The 22,448-nt window shown below is 50.7% G+C and overlaps 6 protein-coding genes across 6 annotated transcripts; 2 read left to right on the top strand and 4 right to left on the bottom strand.

Annotated features, from left to right (window-relative positions):
* Positions 1 to 221: 221 nt before the first annotated feature.
* UHO2_04628 (related to YPK9 - vacuolar protein with a possible role in sequestering heavy metals) lies at positions 222 to 4,331 on the bottom strand (the record flags this gene model as incomplete). The annotated part of the gene is made up of 1 exon (XM_041554444.1): positions 222 to 4,331. One exon carries the CDS (start codon positions 4,329 to 4,331, stop codon positions 222 to 224), a length of 4,110 nt encoding a protein of 1,369 aa, XP_041410378.1.
* A 567-nt stretch (positions 4,332 to 4,898) lies between these two features.
* Positions 4,899 to 6,542, bottom strand: UHO2_04627 (uncharacterized protein; the record flags this gene model as incomplete). Its single annotated transcript, XM_041554443.1, has 1 exon — positions 4,899 to 6,542. One exon carries the CDS (start codon positions 6,540 to 6,542, stop codon positions 4,899 to 4,901), a length of 1,644 nt encoding a protein of 547 aa, XP_041410377.1.
* Positions 6,543 to 13,392: 6,850 nt separating this feature from the next.
* Positions 13,393 to 15,033, bottom strand: UHO2_04626 (uncharacterized protein; the record flags this gene model as incomplete). The annotated part of the gene is made up of 1 exon (XM_041554442.1): positions 13,393 to 15,033. One exon carries the CDS (start codon positions 15,031 to 15,033, stop codon positions 13,393 to 13,395), a length of 1,641 nt encoding a protein of 546 aa, XP_041410376.1.
* A 928-nt stretch (positions 15,034 to 15,961) lies between these two features.
* On the top strand, positions 15,962 to 17,149 carry UHO2_04625 (uncharacterized protein; the record flags this gene model as incomplete). Its single annotated transcript, XM_041554441.1, has 1 exon — positions 15,962 to 17,149. The coding sequence occupies one exon, from the start codon at positions 15,962 to 15,964 to the stop codon at positions 17,147 to 17,149; it is 1,188 nt and encodes a 395-aa protein (XP_041410375.1).
* A 2,043-nt stretch (positions 17,150 to 19,192) lies between these two features.
* UHO2_04624 (uncharacterized protein) lies at positions 19,193 to 19,995 on the top strand (the record flags this gene model as incomplete). The annotated part of the gene is made up of 2 exons (XM_041554440.1): positions 19,193 to 19,760; positions 19,886 to 19,995. 2 exons carry the CDS (start codon positions 19,193 to 19,195, stop codon positions 19,993 to 19,995), a joined length of 678 nt encoding a protein of 225 aa, XP_041410374.1.
* Positions 19,996 to 20,642: 647 nt separating this feature from the next.
* Positions 20,643 to 22,448, bottom strand: UHO2_04623 (uncharacterized protein; the record flags this gene model as incomplete). Its single annotated transcript, XM_041554439.1, has 1 exon — positions 20,643 to 22,448. One exon carries the CDS (start codon positions 22,446 to 22,448, stop codon positions 20,643 to 20,645), a length of 1,806 nt encoding a protein of 601 aa, XP_041410373.1.

The following is a 22,448-nucleotide window of genomic DNA, read 5'->3' as shown; positions in this document are numbered from 1 at the left end:
TTTGGTCGCGGCTCGTGTCTTGGCACGTTTTTCGTTGTTGGACGAGGTCATTCTGGTATCTTTGATGACGAACTCGCGCATTCCACACGACTTGCTTCGCCAAACGACGTCAACCACAGCATGGATCCGAAGATGCATTGCTGACTTGCGAAATAGAAGATATTGTACATGTTGGAACGGGACTGAAGGGGATAAGATCGATGAAGATCCTACGATAAAAATCATGAGTAGATAGCCTTCTCTACGGCCTTGTATGGCTTCTGGCTCTTTCCACCGAGTCGTCTTCTTGCTGCGTTGAAAGGTTTGGCCACGAATCTGGCAATCGTTGGCACCAGGGTGTGCTCAAAGACCATACCAACGACAAATTGAGCAACGACAACGCCAAAGATAACCCAGGAGAAGGACTTTGGCATCTCTACGAAACCAAAGAGGGTGAAGAAAGGTCCACCTGTCAGGAACAGGAAGTAGAAGGCGAAGATAGAAAGGATTGCCAGCGTTGAAGCCAGCAGCCAGTTGAAGCATAACAGCTGACGATGAGGGGGTCCGAGCGAGTATGCGAATCCTGCGATGATGTAGGAGAAGATCGAAGTGCGAAAGAGGGCGGTGTTGTCCATGTCGTTAAGCGTCAGGTTCTCTGGGTCAAACTCGGGAGGCTCATACCAAGACTTGCTGTGCAGGACAACGTAGACGACGGTTTGAGCGATGAAGCCCAGAATGACTTGACCAAGCATCGACACAATTGGCCTTAAGGAGGACAACCTTAACTCGGGCGGGATCCTGAACAGCTTTCCCGCTGGTTTCGAGTTGGCCAGACCAATGGCAACTGGCAAGATGCAGAAGATATCGATCATGAGATACTCTGCGTTGTCCAGAGACGTCGCTTTTCCATATAACAAAAGCACTGTGTAGTACTCAGCAAGACTGTAGTTGCTCATGAAGAGGAACATTGCAAAAGAAACCGAAAGTGTCGACCTTCCCTCCCTGATCAGGTGGATGACGGCTGAGATATCCTTGAGCTTCGACGTAAATGGCGCTGCTACCGATGCCTCTGCTTCCGATAGACTCAGTCCTACATCCGCCGACTTAAGCGCTCCACAATCATTAGCACCATCGCCCGTCATTGCAACGACATAGCCAAGCGCTTGAAGCTGCTCGACAAGCTCTTGCTTCTGCTCTGGTGAGAAACGAGCAAATACCTTACAGTGGATGAGGATACGGGCCATCGTCTCAGCAGAGCACGTCTCTAGCAAGATCCGCAAGATCTCGCCAGAAACTGCAAGGTCGACGTTCTTCAACTTGCTTGCGCTGGCTGCACTTGAGCCCTTGCGAGGAAGAGGGTCAAGGGTGTAGGTATCGAGCCTGTCTTCTTCATGGTCCACACTGATCCACTCGACGACTGTTTCAGAGCCTTCCTCAAGGGTTTTGTGGGCAATCCTTGGTGTGTAGACGTGAGCATTGGCGGAGAGGATGCCACACTCCTTGGCAACCGAGACTGCGGTCAGCACCGAGTCTCCAGTACACATCTTGATGGGTAACCTGGCATCGTCACGGATCGTGGCAATGGAAGCGGTTGTGGCAGCCTTGAGCTTGTTCTCGAAGATGATTAGACCCAAGAATTGCAGCTCGCTTTCGGCTTGATGACGGGTGAGGTTCTGCGCTCCTTGCCATCCCAAGGCATCTATTGTCTTGCCAGCAACAGCCAAGACACGGAAACCCGCACGTGTGCAGAGATCAAGGATGGCATCGTAGTCGGATGGCAACGAAGCGGGATCGCATAGAGTACTGATCGACTCTGCAGCACCCTTGCAGTAAATCTGAGCAGAGACCTCGTTCTCACGCTTGACAATGACACTCATGCGACGGAGTGATGCAGTGAATTCGAACGTGCGAACGACAGCCAGAGACAGAGCCTTTCCACGTGAGAGGATGACAGGCACTCGAGCCAGGAGACCATCTTTGGTCAATGGTTGGCGGTCCTGGACAGCCTCAGATTCGGCATTGCCGTCCTTGGCAGCTCCTGACAGCTCCGTTGACAAGCGGACCGGAGCCAATGCGGCATCGTCCTGAAGCGTTCGGCCGGTCCATTCAAGCATCTTGACCTCAAGAGGCTCTCCAATGGGTTTGCCGTCCAACAAGTTCAGGTCGTGAGCTGTTGCCATGGCCTCGATCAGGTCAAGCTCGCAAATGCCCTTCTCCTCCACAAGAGACTTCTCCTCCAATCGATCTTGCTCTTCTTGCTGAACGAGGTCCGTGAACCTGCCATCTTTGACCATTCGAATACCGAGCACGTCCAAGCCCTCCTCTGTCAAGGTGCCGGTCTTATCAAACACAAACATGTTGACCATGCCGGCGACGTTGATACGCTGTGGACTAAGGCAGAAAATTTGCCCACGCTTGAGCCTAGCAATTGAAAAGGTGACGCAGATGGACAATGTTGCTGGCAGAGCAGGGGGCACCGCAATCGTAAGCACATCGAGTGAACGTAGAGCGATCTCTTCACCGCTGACACCAATGATTTTGAAGTAGATAATGGTAGCAACCATGCCAATCGCTGCAATGACGAAAAGGTTGCCGATGAAGTAGAAGGCATCTCTGTAGAACTTGTGGCTGATCGGTCGAGGGAACAGCATCTGCCGTACGAGGGATCCTTTGGCAGTCGAGAAACCTGTGCGAATCACAAGAGCTCTTGTGGCCTTGGAAGCTCCGGGTCGCACACGGACGAGCTTTGTGCCAGAATACAGGATGTTCTTGTCAAGACGGGCAAGATCTTGACCAGAGGCCAGAACACCAGCCAGGTCAGCTTTGGAGATCGGAGCTTTGACGACGGGTACAGATTCTCCTGTTAACATTGCCTCATTGACGATGCAATCACCCTCGAGCAGCACTACATCGCAAGGTAGCGTCTCAATGAGTCTGTGCCCGTTGTTGGAAGCTGTTGCGTCGATGTACAACGCGCCAAGATCGATGATGTCGCCGGGAACCAACTGCTCGCTGTTGTTCCTGGGCCAGCTTGAGGTGGCTGCCATGGTTGGGCTGGCGGGTTGCTTGTTCTCTGAGCTTGCCGTGTCTGCGGTGACTTGCTTTTCGTCCACATCTGAAGCCACTCTTGCGGCGGACGTGCGAAGAACCGACACGTCGCAGTTGAAACGACTCATCTTCTTCAATTTCTCGATAGCAGCCTTCGTAGTGACAGTAGTTGCCACTATACCAATGATAGACACAACTCCGATGACGATGGCATACGGAACGTACTCATCGTTGCACCATAACACGATTGAATAGATTTGAAAGATGTAAAAGGGATGTAGCACCTCCTCGATCATGATGTTGGCCACTGACCTGCCCTGGACTGAAACTTGGTTTTCGCCGAAGAGAGCTTGCCTCTCCTGAACCGCCTCGCGTGGGAGGCCTGACGAAGCGAGACTGTCTTCTGCTCCTACTGCTGAAGCCCAAGAGGGATCACGCCAGGAAGCAAGGAGATAGAACTTGCCAGAGACGGGGTGTAGAAGGAATGTGGTGGCACGATACTCGAGCACATCGATGTAGCTCAGCGGTCCTTCCTTACTAATCCTTGTAGCGGCGCCAAAAGCTTGATGAACTGCAATCTTTCCAGTAGCGGCAGCAGCTGCATCTTGAGGCGACGTATGAGGCTCATGAAGGCTAGGCGGGAACGCCTTTGCCAAAGACAGCGGCGTTGAGAAGTCAACACGCTTGAGAGATACAATGTCAAGCTCTCCATGCTTGCTCTTGATTCGAATGAGCTTGTCGCTGTTCTTTTTTTGGCTCTTCAAGCTTGTTGGGACGGCGTTCCAACGAATCCAGAACTTGTTGTTGGCCCAATTGTCGACGATGAACCAGATGCCTGCGGTGACGATGCAAAGGGTATACCACAGAACCATCATGAACATCCGTCTGCGATAGAAGCGAAGGTGTAGTTGAATATCTTCATCGACCATGTAGATGGATTGACTGGTATCTTGAGGCTTGCTCGCGTCTTGGGTGTCTTCATCGGAGGCAGAGAACAACACACGCGAGTCTCGCTTCTCTGAGAAGTTGAGCTCCGCTGCTTGGACTAGCTCCTGAAGCTCAGGACGGGGCGGGAGATGTCGATCGGATATCTCGTCTACACCATCCGAATCCGTGTCTGCTGCTGTCTCTGTCTCCTTGGATTCGGCACGGGACGAGACTCTGGGAGAGTCGTCATGATCGTCAATGTCCAAGTGCAATTGCTTCGAGAGGTCAGAATCGTGAAGCGGCTCTCGGAGGGTGAAAGGTCTAGCAGCGACGACACCATCGGGTGGGCAAGGCTCGAGCGGGCTAGTGTTGGACATGATTGGTGTTGACAATGTTTAGGGGAAACGGATGGAGGTCGTCCGAGGAACTGTGGAACTGTAGAGACAGAGGATGGGATGATGGAAAAGGTCGCGCTGTCTGTCTGTGGTTTGTCGTGTGAGCGTTCCGCGGATCTAAAGCTGGTGTAACTATCGTTCAGTTTTTTAGTTTTTTAGTTTTTTAGTTTTTTTTTTTTTTTTTTTTTGGGTTGCTTAACCCAGAGGCGGACCATGTGCCTGAAACCTTTTTCTTCGTATCGCGTTTCGAATCGATTCCGCTTCCAGAATCTCTCGAAGCGGCGGCTTCCATTCGCTCCCGACCAGCGGAAACAGTAAGTCAGCTCGCGTGTTTCTGACTCTGAAATCAATATTTATGAAATGTTAGGAGAGCTTGTCTAACAACGTCTCGCAATCAGTCGAGGTTTTCGATGCAATTCACCTCATCCAGACAGGTATGATAGTTATGTTCCTGGAGGCAATTGTATGACAGGTGTGAGCAGGTTACAGTATTGAATACAATGATTTGGAATCGCATGACAAGTCTAGAATGGGGTCGGAGAGATCAGTTTAGTGCTTCTTCTCATCTTCCTCGTCGATGGACTTCTTCTGGCCATCGGCAGAGTAGGCCAAGTCGCCAGCATCCTGAGCCTCGTCGCCAGCAGTGGACGACGCCTTTCGCCTGTTGGCTGGCCTGTTCTGCGTCCAACCGATCGAATACCATGGCTTTTCGAAGAGCTTGTGGATGTCCTCAAGCTGCATGCCTGCAGTTTCGGGCATGGAGAAGAAAACAAAGAGGCAGCCGGTCAGGGCGATCATGGCGTAGAAGAGGAAGGTGCCGAAGTTGCCCCAGGCTAGCAACATAGGGTTAAGCGTTCTGGTGGCAACGTACTGCATGCCGAAGTGGACGAGGGAAATAATGGCTACACCAAGAGCTCGGACGGTGATGTCGAACATTTCGGTCTGGCTGAGGTACTGAACCGAGTTGACACCGATGGCCCACGCGAGACCAGACAAATAAAAGAAGAAAATAGCACCAGTGGCAGCCGATTTGTCGGCGTGGGTCTCGTTGGCCTTGGTTACACCAGCAGTGAACTTGAGGAATAGCGCAAGGTAGAGCGAGCAGATACTTTGGAGGAGGAGACCAGTGGTGACAGCCGTCTTTCGGCCAAGCATGTCGACAAGGAAGAAAGCAGCAGCAAACGAGGAGAGGAGCTTAACAATACCGAAGATACCAGTGGTAAGAAGCTTGGTCCTCTGTCCTCCTGGAACACCGAGAAGGCCAAAGATCTTGGGAGCAAATACAGTGTAGACACCGCCACCGCTGAGCTGGCCAAGCACTTGGATACCAAGACCGAGGAAAAGAATGTACTGGTTGTTCTTGTTGGTGACAAGCTTCTTCAGGATCTGGAAGAGGTTAAGACCTTCAAGAGCCTGCTTCTCGGCCTCGATCTGCTGTTCCATCACTTCAACCTCGTTAACAACAAAGGCATGGTCCTCGTCAAGGTTGCGAAGGTAGCTGAGGACCTTGCGGCCTTCCTCGTAGCGACCCTTCTTGATCAGCCATCGGGGCGATTCCTTAGCAAAGAGGCATGCAATGAAGGTCAAGCCGGCAGAGATAAAGTTGATAGAAGCGGGGATGGTCCATTGCTTTGAGTCCGTATAGTGGATGCTCGTTCCAAGGTTACTCCAGTACCCGAGCAGGATACCTATGTAAACACTACCGCTGAAAATGCAAACGCAGAGTCCTCTGATGGCTTTGGGAGCAATCTCGGCAAGGTAAACGGGAGCGACAACAGGAGTGAAACCAACACCAAGGCCTGCAATGAAGCGGCCTGCAAGAAGTTGGTTGTAATTTCCGGCATGATGGGTGCCGTTGACGCCAGCAGAGGTCATCCAGATTGCAGTACCAAAGATCCAGATCAAGCAAGCAAGCATCGAGGTGCGAAGACGTCCAAGACGGTCACATAGGAAGAATGCAATAGCAGAGCCTGCTACGGATCCAAGTTGGAGCTGGGATGCAATGGTGGCCTCTTGTGGCGAGTTGTCATCGAAGCCGAAGGTGTCGATGAAACTGTGCTGCTTGAGGACACCAGAGATGATACCTTCATCGAGGCCACGGGAGATACCGAGGGCACCGACAGCCCAGGCACTGAACCAGAGCCTCCAGCCTCTAGCTTCGCGAGGAGTGTCTCGCAGGTGTGATAGCAACATGGTGTGATGGGGGTGAAGAGAGAAGAAAGGAGTTGGCTTGTCGAGGAGGATGAAATGGGATGTAGAGGAGAGTGCAACCCGTCAGGTACTTATAGTTTCCACACATTCGCGGGGCCCAAAGGTAAAGGACCGGGTAGCTAGGTGGAGCCCCACATGGTTGGTGGGTCTCGAAGCGTGGCATCTTCACCTTACCATATTCGGCGATGGCCTCGAGGTTGTGGGGTCTAGCACTTGTTCCTGCATGCTGAACCCAACATTCTGTGATGCAGGAGCGAGGAGCAATAGCAGGAGAAGAGACACGGACCTGTCACCATTCAGAATGCCATGGACCAGGGACAAGTTACTTCGAACTTTGTCCTGTATTTTGGTCACCGACGCAGCTATTGTCCAGCGGTTGTCCCTCGAACTTGTGTTGTAGAGATGAAGCTATGGAGCATCCCTACCGCATGCTCCTACCACCTCGCTGCAATTTCTCTGCTGCATTGCAACCAACTTCCTCGGTACCATCCTCGATCTGACTCATGCAGCTAGTTACTTCTCGCGGGGTCGAAGAAAAAGCCGTCAAAAGTGGGGTAGAAGAGGGACTGGACGACTTCAGAATCAAGCGAATCGGTGTGATCCGGTTGCAACGTATCTCTCCGCCTTTCTTTGAGTGCATGAGAGCACTGATAATGTTCCTCACTGCTTTACACTGCAGAACGGGGAGCAGTACTTTGACAAGTGGCTGGCCACTTGTTATGAACCATGCAAATACGGAGAATTAGGCGAAGCCCATGATCTTTGCCTGTACAGCTGCGGGCGCCTTGAAGTCTTCGCAAAGAGCCCCACCCTCAGACTTCAAACTGGGCTGAGAGAGCTCCGATCGAGGTGGGCGGTCGCAAGCAAGGTGACCGGTGAAGAGGAGGACGTTGCATCGAGAGAGGAGAAACATCGAATGAGCTAGCGCTGATTGGCTGAGAATTTTTTGACAGGTTCGCGTGAGTGTGGCCCAATTCAGTTCTCAGCCAGGGCAAGACATACTGAGCTGACTGTTCTTCGTTAGTCTGAGTCTCGTAGTGAGGTTCCCTCCCCTTCCATCTCCCACCATTTCTTACCTTGTTCGGCGACGTTCGAATTCATGCAGACTGTGTTATGACTGGCGAGTTGGCTTGCTGAGCTCGCATTTGGCTGACCACATACATCACGGAGAGTTCCTTCTGCAAGCCTTACCCTTTCCGCTGCCCATATTGCATGAAAGATCATTCTTCTTGTATTCTTGCCTTCAAGCCAGTATCTTCGGTCTGAATGTGGATTAATTCACCGAGATTCGATGCGGAAAGGTCTGTCCTTGATACAGCAGATTGTTCACACGGAGAAGGCCGGATGTGCATCCTCGAATGTGCTCTAACCTGGCTGGCTTAGTGTGGGCGTCTCTTACTTCCGTGCAATATACCGGGTCAAATGATGCCTCTTCTTTCGTTACTTGAAATCCTCCAACTGAATCGACCGTGCTGTGGGCCGCGTTGAGTGAGAATGTGTTGCTTGTATTCAAGAGAGGACATGCTGAATGGCGAGATGAACAGCCTTCTGTCAAGTTGCATCTGAGCGCTTATTGTTACAGTGTTTGTCTTCGGATGGCATGTTGTAGATTGTGATCTAGTCCAATCTAGGGTTAATGTTGATCAGATCTGTAGATGATCGGGTGGAGCAGATTCAGTCAGCAATCAGATAAAGTAGGACTGATCAGGATCGGGTGAGGCAAATCAGACTTGGAATCAGGCTGAGCCAATACAAGACAGAGATCAGATGCAACCATGTCCCACTCGTTGCTACACACTGTCATTAGGTAGGATACACCCACAGTTGGGCATGTGCCACATGTTTGAATATACAGCTCACATGTAAACTGTCCCATGAATTTACATGTCACCATACATCACTCTAATGCTCAATAGCCATAAGTTGTATTGCCACACTGTCTGATATCATCTGAAAGCCCTGCTTCTTCTCTCCAAGACTGTGTAATTGATATTGACATTGACTAAGAAAATTGTGCTATGAAGAAGAGCCAAATTTTATTATTATTGTGGGACAGTTTATGGAGCACTCCTTGAGAACACCTTAGTACTTCATATTCCCTCCTTTGGCCTTCAGAACCACCTTGATGCAGTCTGGCATACTCTCTATTAGTGTCCTACATGTCTCTGGAGTGATCGCTGTCCATTCAGCTTCGCATCTCTTGAGCAGTTCATCCCTGTGTCATAGGAGCTGGTTGCGCAGGAGGAAAGAAGAAGTGGAAGTCATATGAAGGAGCACAAGAATCACAGGATTGGGCTACACGAGAGCTTACAGGAGAATTTGCCAAGATTGGTAGGAGAAGCAATCCTATGGCACAATTCACCAGGATATGTAGGAACGAGGTTGCTACTACAGGTTTCAGTAGGAAACATAACATTATGCAGAGTACAACAGATCTCATGAGAATCGATCAGCAAAGGCACCTCATCACTGATACAATGGGGAGAAGATACTGTAAGACATGAGGACACCACTGTATGAAGTAGGGACCTTGCATGACAATGAAGTTGATGCAAACAGATGGGTGCTAATGACAGGAGAGTAATGAACAGATGCAAGTTGCCACTCAGATGAGGTGGGACTGACCCCTGACAATGATGAAGTAGCACAAGAGCTGTCTGACTGTACAAAGCAAGAGAAGCAGTGAAGAAACAGCACCAGGAGGGTGGACAGGATAGGAAGGATGAGGAGGAGAAGCAGAGTTGACAAGGTCTCCCAGGGAAGGAGCAGTGTCACAGGCAATGTCACAGGGATGGTTATAAACCATGCTCCTCATCATTGCAAGTGAGTGGATCCCCATCCACTCTACACCATATATTACTAGTTATAGCTTTATGCATAAGTATACATTAGTACTCAGTCAGCAAGTGGCAATCTCAATAGGTTGCTTCCATTGTAGTGCATGTGTTGTATCACTGCTCACTGATGTCTGAAGGCAGTTCCTAGCAAACCTGCAGTCCAAATAAAAATAGAACCAAAGGCAGTTGTCCACTGCAGTCCAGGGATCACTTCAAGCATACAGTCAACACACTGGACACTCATGTTGGTGCTACCAGTCCTCTCACTCACACCAGACCTTTGGTGTCAAGCATTACATTCAAGTTATTGATTGTGCTGAGCTACCTCTGGATGGAGTGTCCACAGCAGTTAGTCAAACCTGCAATAGCAAAGCCATTACTGCATCTTTGAGCAAGAAAAGTGATAGCAACATCTCTACTACATATCTCACCAAGAATCATAATACCACAAGTGCTATCACATATCTCGACGGAATTCGTAATAGATGCGGTTCTATTACAGATATCAGGTTTTGGGTGCACAACTGCTGACACCCTGGACTTTGCAATCGTACTATACCGTGAAAGTCGCATTTTGAGATGGTGCCAGAGGTGTTCAATCAGGTTTAAGTCTGGCGACTGTGCTGGCCATTGCATAACCTTAATGCTATTGCTTTCCAACCATGTTGTTGTCTTCTTCGACATGTGTTTTGGGTCATTGTCTTGCTGAAACATGATGTCGGTGTATGCATGCTGAAGCTGCAAATCTGAGATTGTTTTCACAAGCTTGTCATTCAAGATATCAATGTATTGGTCTGAATTCATTGAACCCAGCACCAAGCGCATACCTCTCACACCTTCCCATGTCATACAGCCCCAGATCATGATGGAGCTGCTGCTGAACTTGACTGTCAGCCTGACAAGCTTGCTGTTGAAGCCAGCATTCTTAATCCAACAGAACTGCTTACCATCTGGTCCAAAGAAGTTGATCTTCATCTCATCAGACCATACCACATTCTTCCAATCCTCAACAGTTGTGTCCTTGTGCTCATTAGCAAATTTGCTATGGGCTTTGTAATGTCTCTTGAGTAGCTTCAGTTTTTTCACTAACCTTCATGCTTTGTAATGACAGTAATGAAGTGCTTTTCTTACTGTGGTTGGGCATGCTTTGATTTGAAATGTCTCCTGCATTGCATGACATGCTTTCCTGACTGTGGAGGTTGAATTGAGCTTGAAATAGTGGTCCAGGAAGCAAACATGACATGGCTGGGGTTTTCTCAGCCAGCCCCCCTTTGACTTTGGAACATCAGCAGAGGTGCTTTTGCTGATGCAATTCACAGTAGACTTGCTCATACCAAGTTGCTTGGCAACTGAATGGGTAGATTCCCCATTTTGGATGTGAAAGAGTGCCAATTGGTGCCTCTCTGGGGTGGTTTTTGGCATGATGGTATAGATATGATGGTGTCAGACTGGAAGCACCACTGGATCACTCACAGTCATCTGATTGAGCTGAAACTTTCCATGTCACTACTTTCAATGTGTATGAAGGTGCCTGTCAGGGGTCCCGCGCCTGAAACCCAGGTCGGTCTGTCGAGATACTCGGTGACTATCAAACTGTGCGACAGCTATTGTCTCGGTATCGGTGACTATCAAGTTGTGCAGTGACAGCAGGTGGTGTTCGTTGTATATACTATCATAGGTTTCGGCTGACCTCTGTGGACACTCCATTCAGGGGTAGCTCGGCACGATCAATATCAATGTTATGAAGACACCAAGGTCTGGTGTGAGTGTTGATGATGATGAGGTTGATGGTGTTGGTGATGAGATTGGTGATGTCGATGATAATGAGGTTGATGGTGTTGGTGATAAGGTTGGTGGCGTCAACACGAGTGTCCAGTGTGTTGACTCAATGCTTGAAGTGATCCCCGGACCGCAGTGGACTACTGCCTTCGGTTCTATCTTGATCCGGACTGCTAACCTGCTATGGGTGCCTTCGGACGTCAGGTAGTGGTGATACAACACACACACTACGATGAGGAGCAACCTTTGATGGATTGCTGCTATGCTGACTGAAACTAATATATACTTATGCTGAAGTGATAACTAGTTATGGTGAGTAGAGTGGATGAGGGTCCACCCGACCTATTGATGATGAGAAAGCATGGTTATATACCTCTTCTCAGCATCGCCAGCGATGCTGCTCCTGCTCTCTCTCCAGAGAGTACCTTCTTCATCGAGTACTGCTCAGGGGCCTCTCCTGCTTGGCACCCCTGTGCCTCTTGAGCTGTGTCGACTCCTTCGACACTGCTCCTCCTCCTCATGACCTGGTGTCGACTCCTTCAACACTGCTCCTTCTCCTTTGATCAGTGACAGTTCCTTTGGCTCTTGTCTCTCGAGCCCCTGAGTGGTAACCATCTGCATGCTCCTTGAGCTTGGTCCTCTTCGTGGCTGTGCCTGCTCCTTGAGCTTGGTCCTCTTCGTGGCTGTGCCTGCTCCTTGAGCTTGGTCCTCCTCGTGGCTGTGCTTGGCCCTTCTTTGCATGTGAGTCCGTAGGAGTCCATGGTCTCCATGGAGACTGCACTACAACCATGCTCTCTACTGATCTCGACTAGATCTTCGATACCTGTGCTCCTTCCATATGAACCCATGACCCTCCTGCTTCTTGAGCATCCAGGCCCATGACAGTGCCCACCAAGTTACATTGCAAGTTTCATTGTAGTCAAAAGCCCACAAGGTCAGGAATGGAGTGGTGTTGCTATTTGGGAGCATGCTCCATAAACTGTCCCACAATAATAATAAAATTGGCTCTTCTTCATAGCACAATTTTCTTAGTCAATGTCAATATCATTTACACAGTCTTGGAGAGAAGAAGCAGGGCTTTCAGATGATATCAGACAGTGTGGCAATACAACTTATGGCTATTGAGCATTAGAGTGATGTATGGTGACATGTAAATTTGTGGGACAGTTTATGCACGAGCTGTAAGTCTAGCAGGGAGCTTGAGGCTCCCGCCACATTCACTTCTAGCATGTCAATATAGTATAGTGTTTTGCTCTTTAGCTTGAACACCGTACTTTGGTTGATATCTCCCGATCATCGTCGCCGAGTGACTCCTTTATTACAACATGGCAATGCTGTCTGCGAATGCGATAGTGGGGTATGGCGCACATCGCCGTGTCACAACCCGATCTGCTCAATTTCACTTGGGAGCCAGGGCTGCATTGGTTGACACATCTAACGCTGAAACAGCGCTTCAAGCATTGATTAAGTTCTCGCACAGAGTGTCGGTTGATTAGAGGAACGAGCAAAAATAGTGTGTGCAAGAAGCGAGTGAGGTAGCGCTCGATCAAAAGAGCCTCCGACGGCTTCGACCTGGAGCTGAAATCGGGAAAGTTGAAGAATGTCGTCGAGGTCAATCAAATCGTGCGTCAAAGTCAATGATCACAAGTGTCGATTGCGATGATGAGTGCATGCTGAATACGGGATGATTCGAGTACTTATATACGTCTCAATACCTGTCGCATGCGAGTATGATGCTTGGATAGTGTGGCCGAAAACATGATTGTGAAACTATGAAGGAAAGACACCGTCTATCTATTGACCGGTGTCTTGATGCTCGGTGATCGGTCCGGGCAATGCGCCAAGCCCGAGTGAGCGAGGTTGGAGTCTAGATGTGGGTTCGGCGTTGGAGCTGCATACTCGGAGCGGTCGCATGCTTCAACGCCGAGACGCCACATGCTTCAACTGGGAATCTGTGGCCTAGATGGTCTTCTATCAACAGGATAACACACATCTAGCATCAGGCTGTGCGGCGATCATTTCACTTCAAACATTAGTGCACTATGTCGTTCAACATTTGGTGATGTTTACCAGAACCCTCATTTGCACGCATGTCATAACCCTTGTCATAACCCTGAACTGTGAGAAAGGTGTTTCGAATTTGATTTTGTGCAGGTCTGACATGCATAACGACGTGTATCAAGGTCACCGCAACACCGATAGGAATAGCAACGAGCTCAAATGTAGAGGAACTTGCCCTGCGAGGCAAGGTCGTTGGAGATAAAGGCAGCGTAGCTCCAAGTGAGATCTCTGGCACCCTGGTTGAAGCCAGTGTCCCTGTTGAACTGCTCGTTAAGCGATCCATTGGGCCAGGAGTGGGAGTTGACAATGTCGACGAAGCCGTTGGCCATGGCCTTCATACGGGAGGTGAGAGCATTGTACTGGCTGGAACCAGAGCTGAAGGTGCCAGCAGCAGCCGACGAAGAGAACTGTCTGTAGAAGGGAAGGGAGGTCGAAGTGACCGAGAGGCTGCCTCGAGAGTTGGCAACCGAGACAGCGGTGTTGAGCACCTCGGCAGCAGCGAGGGTACAGATGTACCATGGGTTGCCCTGCGAGGTGCTGTCGCCATTGTACGTATCCTCTCTGTAGCGACCAGTGCCCACAGCAGCAGGAGCAGCAGCGTTCTTGTTGATAGAGTAGAGGGAACGGAACGAGTCGACGTACTTCTTGTGTGTGGCGAGGACCTTGTCCGAGCCGGGACCGAAAACGGTCGCGTCGACAGCAGCAGTGCTGTTGGTTGTGTCCCAGCCCTTAAGAGCGCCCAGCATGACAGAGCAGTCAAGCCCAGATCGACCACTGACATCTTGATAGGCCTGAATGTAGCCATTGCTCGAGTCCCAGAAAGATTGGAGCTTGGACTTGATAGCAGTTGCCTGTTGGTTGTAGTAAGTGGCGGCTCCAGGGTCGTTCATCGAAATTGCAAATTTAGCACCATCGATCAAGCAGCGGTACTGGACCATCAGGTTGAAGAAATGAGTGCCTTGGACCTCCTCCCAGAGATCGAACGAAGGGCTTTGCCAGTTGTGGGCGACATACTCAAGATCGTTTTTGATAATGCTGCCACCGTTCAGGTTAGCCTGATAAAGGGTACCGGTGGTGAAAGGGTCGTTGAGACCGATACGCTTAGCAAAGGCCATAAGAGACGAAGCCCTGAGAGCTGGACCGTCGTTCTGCGGGCGTCCCCACGGACCAGTGAAGAGAGAGCCATCGACGTTGAACTTGGGCTCGCCCTGGCTCGAGCTGGACCTGGCAGCGTTCTGCTGGTGGACCTTCTCGGCATTGGCGTAGTTGGTCAGCAATGTACGGTCAAGGGTAGGCTGCGAAATGACGACCTTGATGATGAGAGCAGCGTCACGCACCCAACTGTAAAAGTAGTCGGGTCCGACAGTGGATGGAGAAGCAATCACACTGCCAGAATGAACGCCAGGAACCTGGTTACCTCCAGCAGAGCTGCTAACTCCTCCAATGTTAGCGATCATTCGCTGGTAGGCGTAGGACGAAGAGACTGCTCGAGACTCGAGACAGTTGGCCTCCTTGTCGAGGCCGATCAGGGACCTTGCGAACGAAGCAGCGCTTGCATTGCTGCTGAAGGCACAGAGGCAGATGAGGAGGAGGGCAAGACCGGCGCTGCCGAGCAGCACCATAGGCTTGGAATGCCTTTCAGAAGTGTTCTTGGTCATGGCTTCGAGGTCGAGAAGGCTTTTTTGGGAGGAAATTGAAGTGAGGGAGAGATACCGTGAGAAGGAGGGCTCTGATGATGAGACGGAGATGAGAGGTGAGGATTCATGGCTGGCTTTTATGCTTTCAGCCGCTATCATATTGAGGCTGTTCGCTGTCTAGAGTTGTGATTCTTGAGGTTCGATAGTCAAAAGTCCGACACCGAGTCAAAAAGATCGTGGCAGCTGTTGCAGCGCCTCGTGCCAGCCGAAGCAATGCAGACAAGCGAACACTGGAGTTGATGATCAAGCAGCGCTGCGAGCCAAACTAGTCTAGGAACGAAGTCGAGCTGAACAAGGATCGTTGCGGGAGGGCACGCAGCTGTAGAAACTGGATGCAATGGGATCGGGATGCAGTCCGAGGTCGGCTTGTTATGCTCGAGTTGTGAATTGTGTGCTTGAAGCCGAAAGTCGGAGCTACAAGGGTGAGTGGCAAGCGAAGTGATGCCACATGAGGCAGGATAGCGAGTGAATGTCAGAGATGAGGCGGCGATGGTCAATGTCTCTCACTCGTGAGCCATAGTCGCAGGACAAAGCATGGTTGGAGCCTTTGAAGCACTGCGGCTGCTCTGGACCCTTTTGCCCCTTTCGGTTGCCCAGGGAAGCCTCCACACTAGTACTCTATCACTTTTGAAACTACTTAATCCTCCAATCGACCGATTTGCTGGAACCTGAACGCACGAGCCCAAGCGGTTCTGATTCGTAAGACTGCCTTCTCGAACGGGATGTGGCAAGCCGTACACGAGCAAGGTTTCTCCTGCATGCACACACTTCGGGTCGTTGTGGCAGGTGCAGTCTGACAGGATATCGGGAGATGGATCGGGAAATGGATCGGGAAGCAGATCGAAATGATGTTAAGTTAGTTCCGTTTAGCCGGCACCCGGCTCTCTTTCGCCGTGCCTTGGTCCGTGAGCCGGTCACTTAGAACAGATCATGTAGCTGACTGACACCTCCGATTGGACTTGTGGACGCATATCCTTTCACTCTGAACCCGAACAAGAAGTTCAGCAAAAGCACTGCCATCGCCATAATGCTGGACGTGATAGCGTCACGCTTCTACACAACACCGTTAACCACACCGCCTACAAAGCCGGACGCCACGCCGACTCAACGCAGGTATCATTACCTCGATCATCGACCGCCTGCAGGTGTACCAGAGAAGGCAACTCTTCTCCTGCTACATGGTTTTCCTGACTTTTCCTATGGCTGGAGGAGTGTTATCGCTCCTCTCAAACTAGCAGGCTTCCGACTGATCATCCCGGATCTGTTGGGCTACGGTCTCAGCTCGGCACCACCCACGTCAGCTGCTACAGCAGCTCCCGGCACTGAACCACGACTTGCCGAGTACGGAGGCCGAGCCATCTCGATCGACCTGAACGGACTTCTGGATGATGCTAAAGCAGCGAAAGGATCAGAATACGGAGCAGAGCATGTAACCTCTGACGGCAAGAAGGGTCGTGTCATTGTACTGTGCCATGACTGGGGATCGTGGCTAGGCTGGCGGTTCGCACAATGGTATCCAGACCGAGTAATGGGTGTTTGCGGTCTTTGTGTACCTTTTCAGGCACCAACATCAAAGGTGATTCCCATCGACATGGTTCTGCAGAACGTTCCCAGCTTCGGGTACCAAAAGTTCTTTTCTGAGGAGCGAAGCACCAAGATCGTCGAACAGCATCTGGATCGGTTCCTGGCCATCATCTACATGATCCCCGGTCTATTCAGCGCAGACTCTTCGAACGAAGAAGAGATTCGTGACTGGCACTTGCTTGGCAAGCTGGAGAAACTCATCACGATGCCAGAGTTCTCCGACATTCCACTCAAGTATCTTGGCCGTACGATCCTGGACAAGGACGATCTGGACAAGTACATTTCGGTCTTCAGGAGCAGAGGAATGGAAGGACCTTTGAGCTGGTACCGAACACGCGAGATCAACTGGCAGGAAGACCGCGAACTGACAAGCAAGACGCTGCCAGAATCGCTGCCGGCGATGCTGATCATGCCAAAGGATGATGTAGCCGTTCCGCCGGCGCTGGGCAAGATGATGAAGAAGCACGTGCCACAGACCGAGTTTGTCGAAGTTGCCAACAGTGGCCACTGGGTCCAGAACGAAGTGCCTGGTGTTGTGGTGCAGACGTTTAAGCAGTGGATAGAGCGCAGTGTGTTTCCGAACGAGAAGAAAGGCAGCGGCATGCTCGGGTGGCTGCGCAGCAAGCTGTAGGACCCGCGATGCCGATCACAAATGTCAATAACAATGTTCCCGATCGATCCTCTATCTACTGTTCAAATTTGCCAGGCTTAGAGGAATATGTGAGCTGCCATGAACATGGACGCAGAAGATATGGCAGTGCGGGGTAGATATGAGGTACCGCTGTGACGACGTGCGGGGTTGGTCGAGATGAGATGCAGCAAGGCGAGGTGTGAGAGATGTCTTGGCACAACAGAAAGGCGGAGACCATGTTGCAGCATGAAAAGCTTGGCGTTGCGTTGAGAGGCAGCAGCCAAGTGTGCGCCTGCTCGTCCGCTGCATAAAGCTGGGCCACGCGATCAACACCAACGTGATGAGGCTTGGCATTGTGTGGTACACAGTCAAGCAGGAGCCGCTCAACGTCGTTGGTTTGGCAGAGGGCATGATACGTAGGTGTCCGTCAAGCACATCGTTACGGTCACGCTGTGGCTGCGATAGAAAAACGAGGAATTGAATATGCGGAGAGATTCAGACATGACAAAGACGATCAGAAGGGACGCGGATCTCTTGCTAGATTGCGCGCCAGTGTAACTTGGTGTGTTTGAAGGAGAGAGAGATGGGTAATGAGTTGCAGTGGGGCTAGCGAGTGTACTGTTGCAGAGGTCAACGAGCTTGACAAAGCGAGCCAAATTCAAGTTCCGATCATCTCGGACGTATGGACGGTAGTCGGCTAGCAATGCTCACGCCGCACAGGATGAGAGATCTAAGGCTGAACTCGAAAGTGAAAAGAGCCCCTGAAATATGACAGGGCTGCTGAAAGGTCAAGAGCAAGCAAAGCAACTCGGCTCAATCAAGAGTAGCTGTGCTGTCGCTCACTTGCAGAGGTGTTTCCATGTCCGCTTGGCAGATTTCAAGTGCCAGGAAGGCGGAGGTTGCAGCTTGAGAAGAGAGTCGTTGATGACGGAAACTGTATGGCGTCGATGTCTGTCCTTGGCATATGTTGTTCTTCATGCCTTGCCTCGTGAGAGAGTTAAGTGGAAGCTTGAGGAAGAAAAAAGCTGATGTTAGCGTGGCCGTGGTCGATGAGAGGGTCAAGTCAAGTGACAAACGGGACAGCTAAATGCGATCGGAAGCAAGCCAAGGGTCGGAACAGCGGCACACGATGCTTTCGCTGCAGAGAAGAGATGTGCTCCAGCAGCATGATGCAGGGTCAAAGAGGCGACCGTGGTGGTGTAAGTTAGCGCGCTCTGTACCTTTCTTTATGCTCCCGGCTTTGCACGACGAAAGCAACAGATCGAACCATGCCGGTTAAAGGATTGACGGTTTGTGTTTGTGACCTCGAGTCATCTCTATGGGCATAATGATGATGACCTGCATACCACCATCTCTCATGCTCACTGCTAGTAATGCTTTATCTCGAGGTCGAGTCTAGCTAGCCTAAGTTGGCGGCTCAGGCGATGCTTTCAAACTTGAGCAGGAAAAGCAATTTTGGCGCAAGAGCTTTCTTTCGTAGCTAACTTAATCTCGCACACTGATAAACTGCCGGAAACGATCCTCATGTCCTTTGTTCGAGTCAAGCTGGTCGTCATTCATTCACAATGGCCCTCTGCCCTGCCTCTTGTGCATCTCTGCGTCTCACCTTCTGCCACCTCCCACCGCTATCTATCTCTCTTGGCCGGCCGCTTCTTTCCTCTTGGCGACTTGGCTTCCGCTCGGCCTCTTCCCATCGTCGGCCTGACCTGCTTCGCTGCTGTGTCTTAGAGCTCACTCGCTCCGAATCCAACCGATTCGACCATCTCTCGCCGCTCACCTGAACAAAGCTTAGGTTGCGTTTCGAGATCCGCTTACCCTCCTATCCACCATCTAACAACCACATCTCCCGACGCATATTGCCACCTCTGCAAGTGCTTATCCTCCGTCGCATCAGAAACAACATTGCCAATCATCGCCGTTCAAAGGAACCCGACCTTTGGCAGCCAACATCTGCGATTTCCTAGCTGAAACTCGGCATCTAACATCAACGCAGTTTACACCTCGTCGATCGCCTGCCCACTCGCTGGGCCCAAGATTGACATCATGCACGCCACAGAGGGGAGCCGCAATTCGACTTGCTCCACAGACAATGGCTCGTTGCATCAAGACACCCGTCTAACTCAGGTGGTCTCCAACCAATCCGCCATGTCCCAAAGTCCAAAACACAAGGAGGCCGAGCCAGCCATGTCCCAAAGTCCAAAGCAGAAGGAGGCCGACCCAGCCATCTGGCTATCAACCACCGATGCACCGGATGCACAAGCTCACCTCGGCTCGCAATCACAAAACTCGACATCTCGAGCCGGCAATCTCTCTTCAGCCGCAGCAGTTTATCTCGACACCCTTCTCGTTACTGGTCAACGCAAATCATGGAAGTTTGACCCGAACGACACTGTCGAAGCCGTTCGAACACACATCTGGCAGAACTGGCCCGGATCGTGGCCACAACCTAAACCCGAGTCCTCTGCCTATTTGAGACTTCTCCATCTTGGTCACATCCTAGACAGTCCAGACATCACACTTGCTTCCCGAGGCTGCAAGGCCGGCGCAACCACCGTTGTTCATATCGTCATTCGCTCCCTGCCCCCACCGGAGCCGGTCAAAGTCGAGCAGGGTACGTTTCCGTTGACCTTGTCATCTGATTTCAGATGAGCATTCGCTGACATCTTGCTCCTTTCTTATCATTGCTATCTCTGGCTTTTTTTTTTTTTTTTGTTTGGTCTTCTTCTTTTTCTCCAGAATCGCCTGTCAAGACAACCACAGAAGCTCGCCCAGCGCAACGCCATCACAATTACAATCGCAACCGCGACCAAGAGGACACGCCCGGCTGCAGTTGTGTCATCTGTTAAGCTGGTCGCCCGTTTCCTTGACCTCATTTCCATTCCATGCTACCTTCGCATTTTCAACATCTCGATTACGCCCCGGTCTCCCGCATCGCATAGCCTCTGCATCTGTACTCAAACCTCCAAGCATAACAATTTGCGTCTGCTTCTGACGACGCTGCTTCCTCAAATCTCCATCCTACTGTGTTTCGTCAAGGTCGTCTCCGTGTCGCCTCATCTGCCTTTCTGACTTTGTTTCTCTCTGCATTCCAGTCCCAATCTGTAATTTTAGTCCTGCGTCATCTGCCATGCACGGTGTTTTACTGTGTCCTGTGTGAGCAACTATGGTTCATCAGTTACCCTGAATACGTAGCTTCAGCTGATAAGATCGGCAGAGTTGCATCGACATGAGATTGCATCGAGATGAGATTGCATCCGCATGACGCCGATTAAATCTGCAGAGAATAACTCCACATCCGAGTTCCGAAGAAACAGTAAGAAAAAAATGAAGATAACAATTAATATACGGCGTTATCGGGGTCACGATCAGACTCCCTTTACCACAGCCGTATGTTCTATGTAATGCTTAGTTTTCATGATGTGAGACTGAATGACAAACACATATATATACTCCATTCACTGCTCTGGTCCTATTCGAGGCAGGATGTGTCTCTTCATTTGTACTCCTGTGTTGCTATGATACCGGGTGCCACTGTGCTGTCACCATGACAACAATTACGTACCTCATTGTACTTCTCGCTTACGTGAGCCTCCCGTGTCTCAATGTCTCGGCCGTAACATGTGCATCTTACTTGAGATGCCGATGCATCTTCAACTCCCCCCTTCGGCGGGATCTCCAGTCCTATCATCCTAGCCAATCGTGAGGTGTTAAGACCCTGTAAGGGTTTTGTCAAGACATCTGCAACGTTGTTTGCCGTTCCGACATATTTGATTTCCACATCGCCCTCTTGTACGTGATCGCGAACGAAATGATACCGTGTGTCGATGTGCTTTAACTTCCAATGTTTGGCTGGATCTTTACTCACCTGTATGCACCCCTGGCTATCTGTGTATAGTACGGGCCGAACGTCCGTGGTCTCCAAATCCCGGAGCAAATATGAGAAGAATAAGGTTTCTCGTACCGCTTCGGAAGCGGCGACAAACTCTGCTTCGACTGCCGACAATGCCACACACTTCTGAACGTGTGATTTCCAACTCACTGGACACCCATATACATATGTTATCGACCCCGAGGTGCTTCTTCGTCCATTTGTGGGGTCGGATGCCCAGTTTGCGTCGGTATACATCGTTACCGGTGTATCCGAGTGCTCGTTTGTCTCCCCTCCTAGGTGCAACTGATATTCGTTCGTTTGGTTCAGGTACTTTACCACGTGGATGGCTGCCTTCCATGCACTGTCGATCGGGATCGACATATATCGCGCCAATACGCCGACGGCAAAGGCAATATCTGGTCGGGCTGTGTTGGAGACCCATAATAGTTGGCCGACCAATTCTTGATACTTCTTTGCTCGCTGAGGTTCACATCGCTCGCCTCCGGCAACGTTCGCTACACTCAGCATGGGTACCCAAGATTTCTCGTTTGCTCCTCCTAACCATTTGTTCACCATTTCCTTGATGTATGCCGTTAGACCCAGAGATATCCTCCTCCGTCTTCTATCACGTGTGATCTTGATACCCAGAAACTCTTTGACCCTTCCATTGTCTTGCGTCTCCCATTTGTCCATGATCTCTCGCTTTGCGCGATCTACTTCATCACGACTGGGTGATGTTATTAGCATGTCGTCCACGTATGCTGTGATGATCGTGATCTTGTCGCCTGTCCCTCTTGAGTATAGGCATGGTGCGCTCGGCATGCAATGGAATCCGATCGTCCGGAGATGTGAGTCTAACTCAATGTTCCATTCTCGGCCCGATTGTTTCAGACCGTACAGTCCTTTCACTACCTTCAACACTTTTCCGGGTGGCATTTCGATTCCTACTGGGGGCTTGAGGTATACATCATGGTGTATAGTGGAGTTCAGGTACGCTTGCTTTACGTCGATAGAATCCATTTCCCAATCTCGTACTGCTGCGACAGTGATCACCCCTCGAATGGATTGGATGGGTGCTACTGGTGCGAAGACCTCTGTATAGTCGATGCCCTCGCGTTGAGTGAAACCTCGTGCCACGAGCCGGGCTTTGAACTTTGTCGGCACGAGGTTTGCATCGGTTTTGATCTTGAGTACCCAACGTGTGTCGACAGTATTTGCACCCTTTGGGAGGTCGACTATCTCCCATGTGCCCATCGCCTCCAATCCATCCAGCTCCTTTCGCATGGCCTCCTCCCAGTGTTTTCTGTCCTTTCCACTCATTGCTTCATGTATGGTTGGGTCCAGGTTCTTTCTCCATTCCGGTCGCGTCGCTACGAGTCCATAGAATTTGCTGTCAATTTGAGTTTCGGCGATTGGTCCTTGTTCCAT

Source organism: Ustilago hordei, assembly GCF_900519145.1.
Source record: "Ustilago hordei strain Uho2 genome assembly, contig: UHO2_contig_10, whole genome shotgun sequence".
NCBI lineage: Eukaryota > Fungi > Basidiomycota > Ustilaginomycetes > Ustilaginales > Ustilaginaceae > Ustilago > Ustilago hordei.
This window is presented reverse-complemented; position numbering and strand designations above follow the sequence as displayed.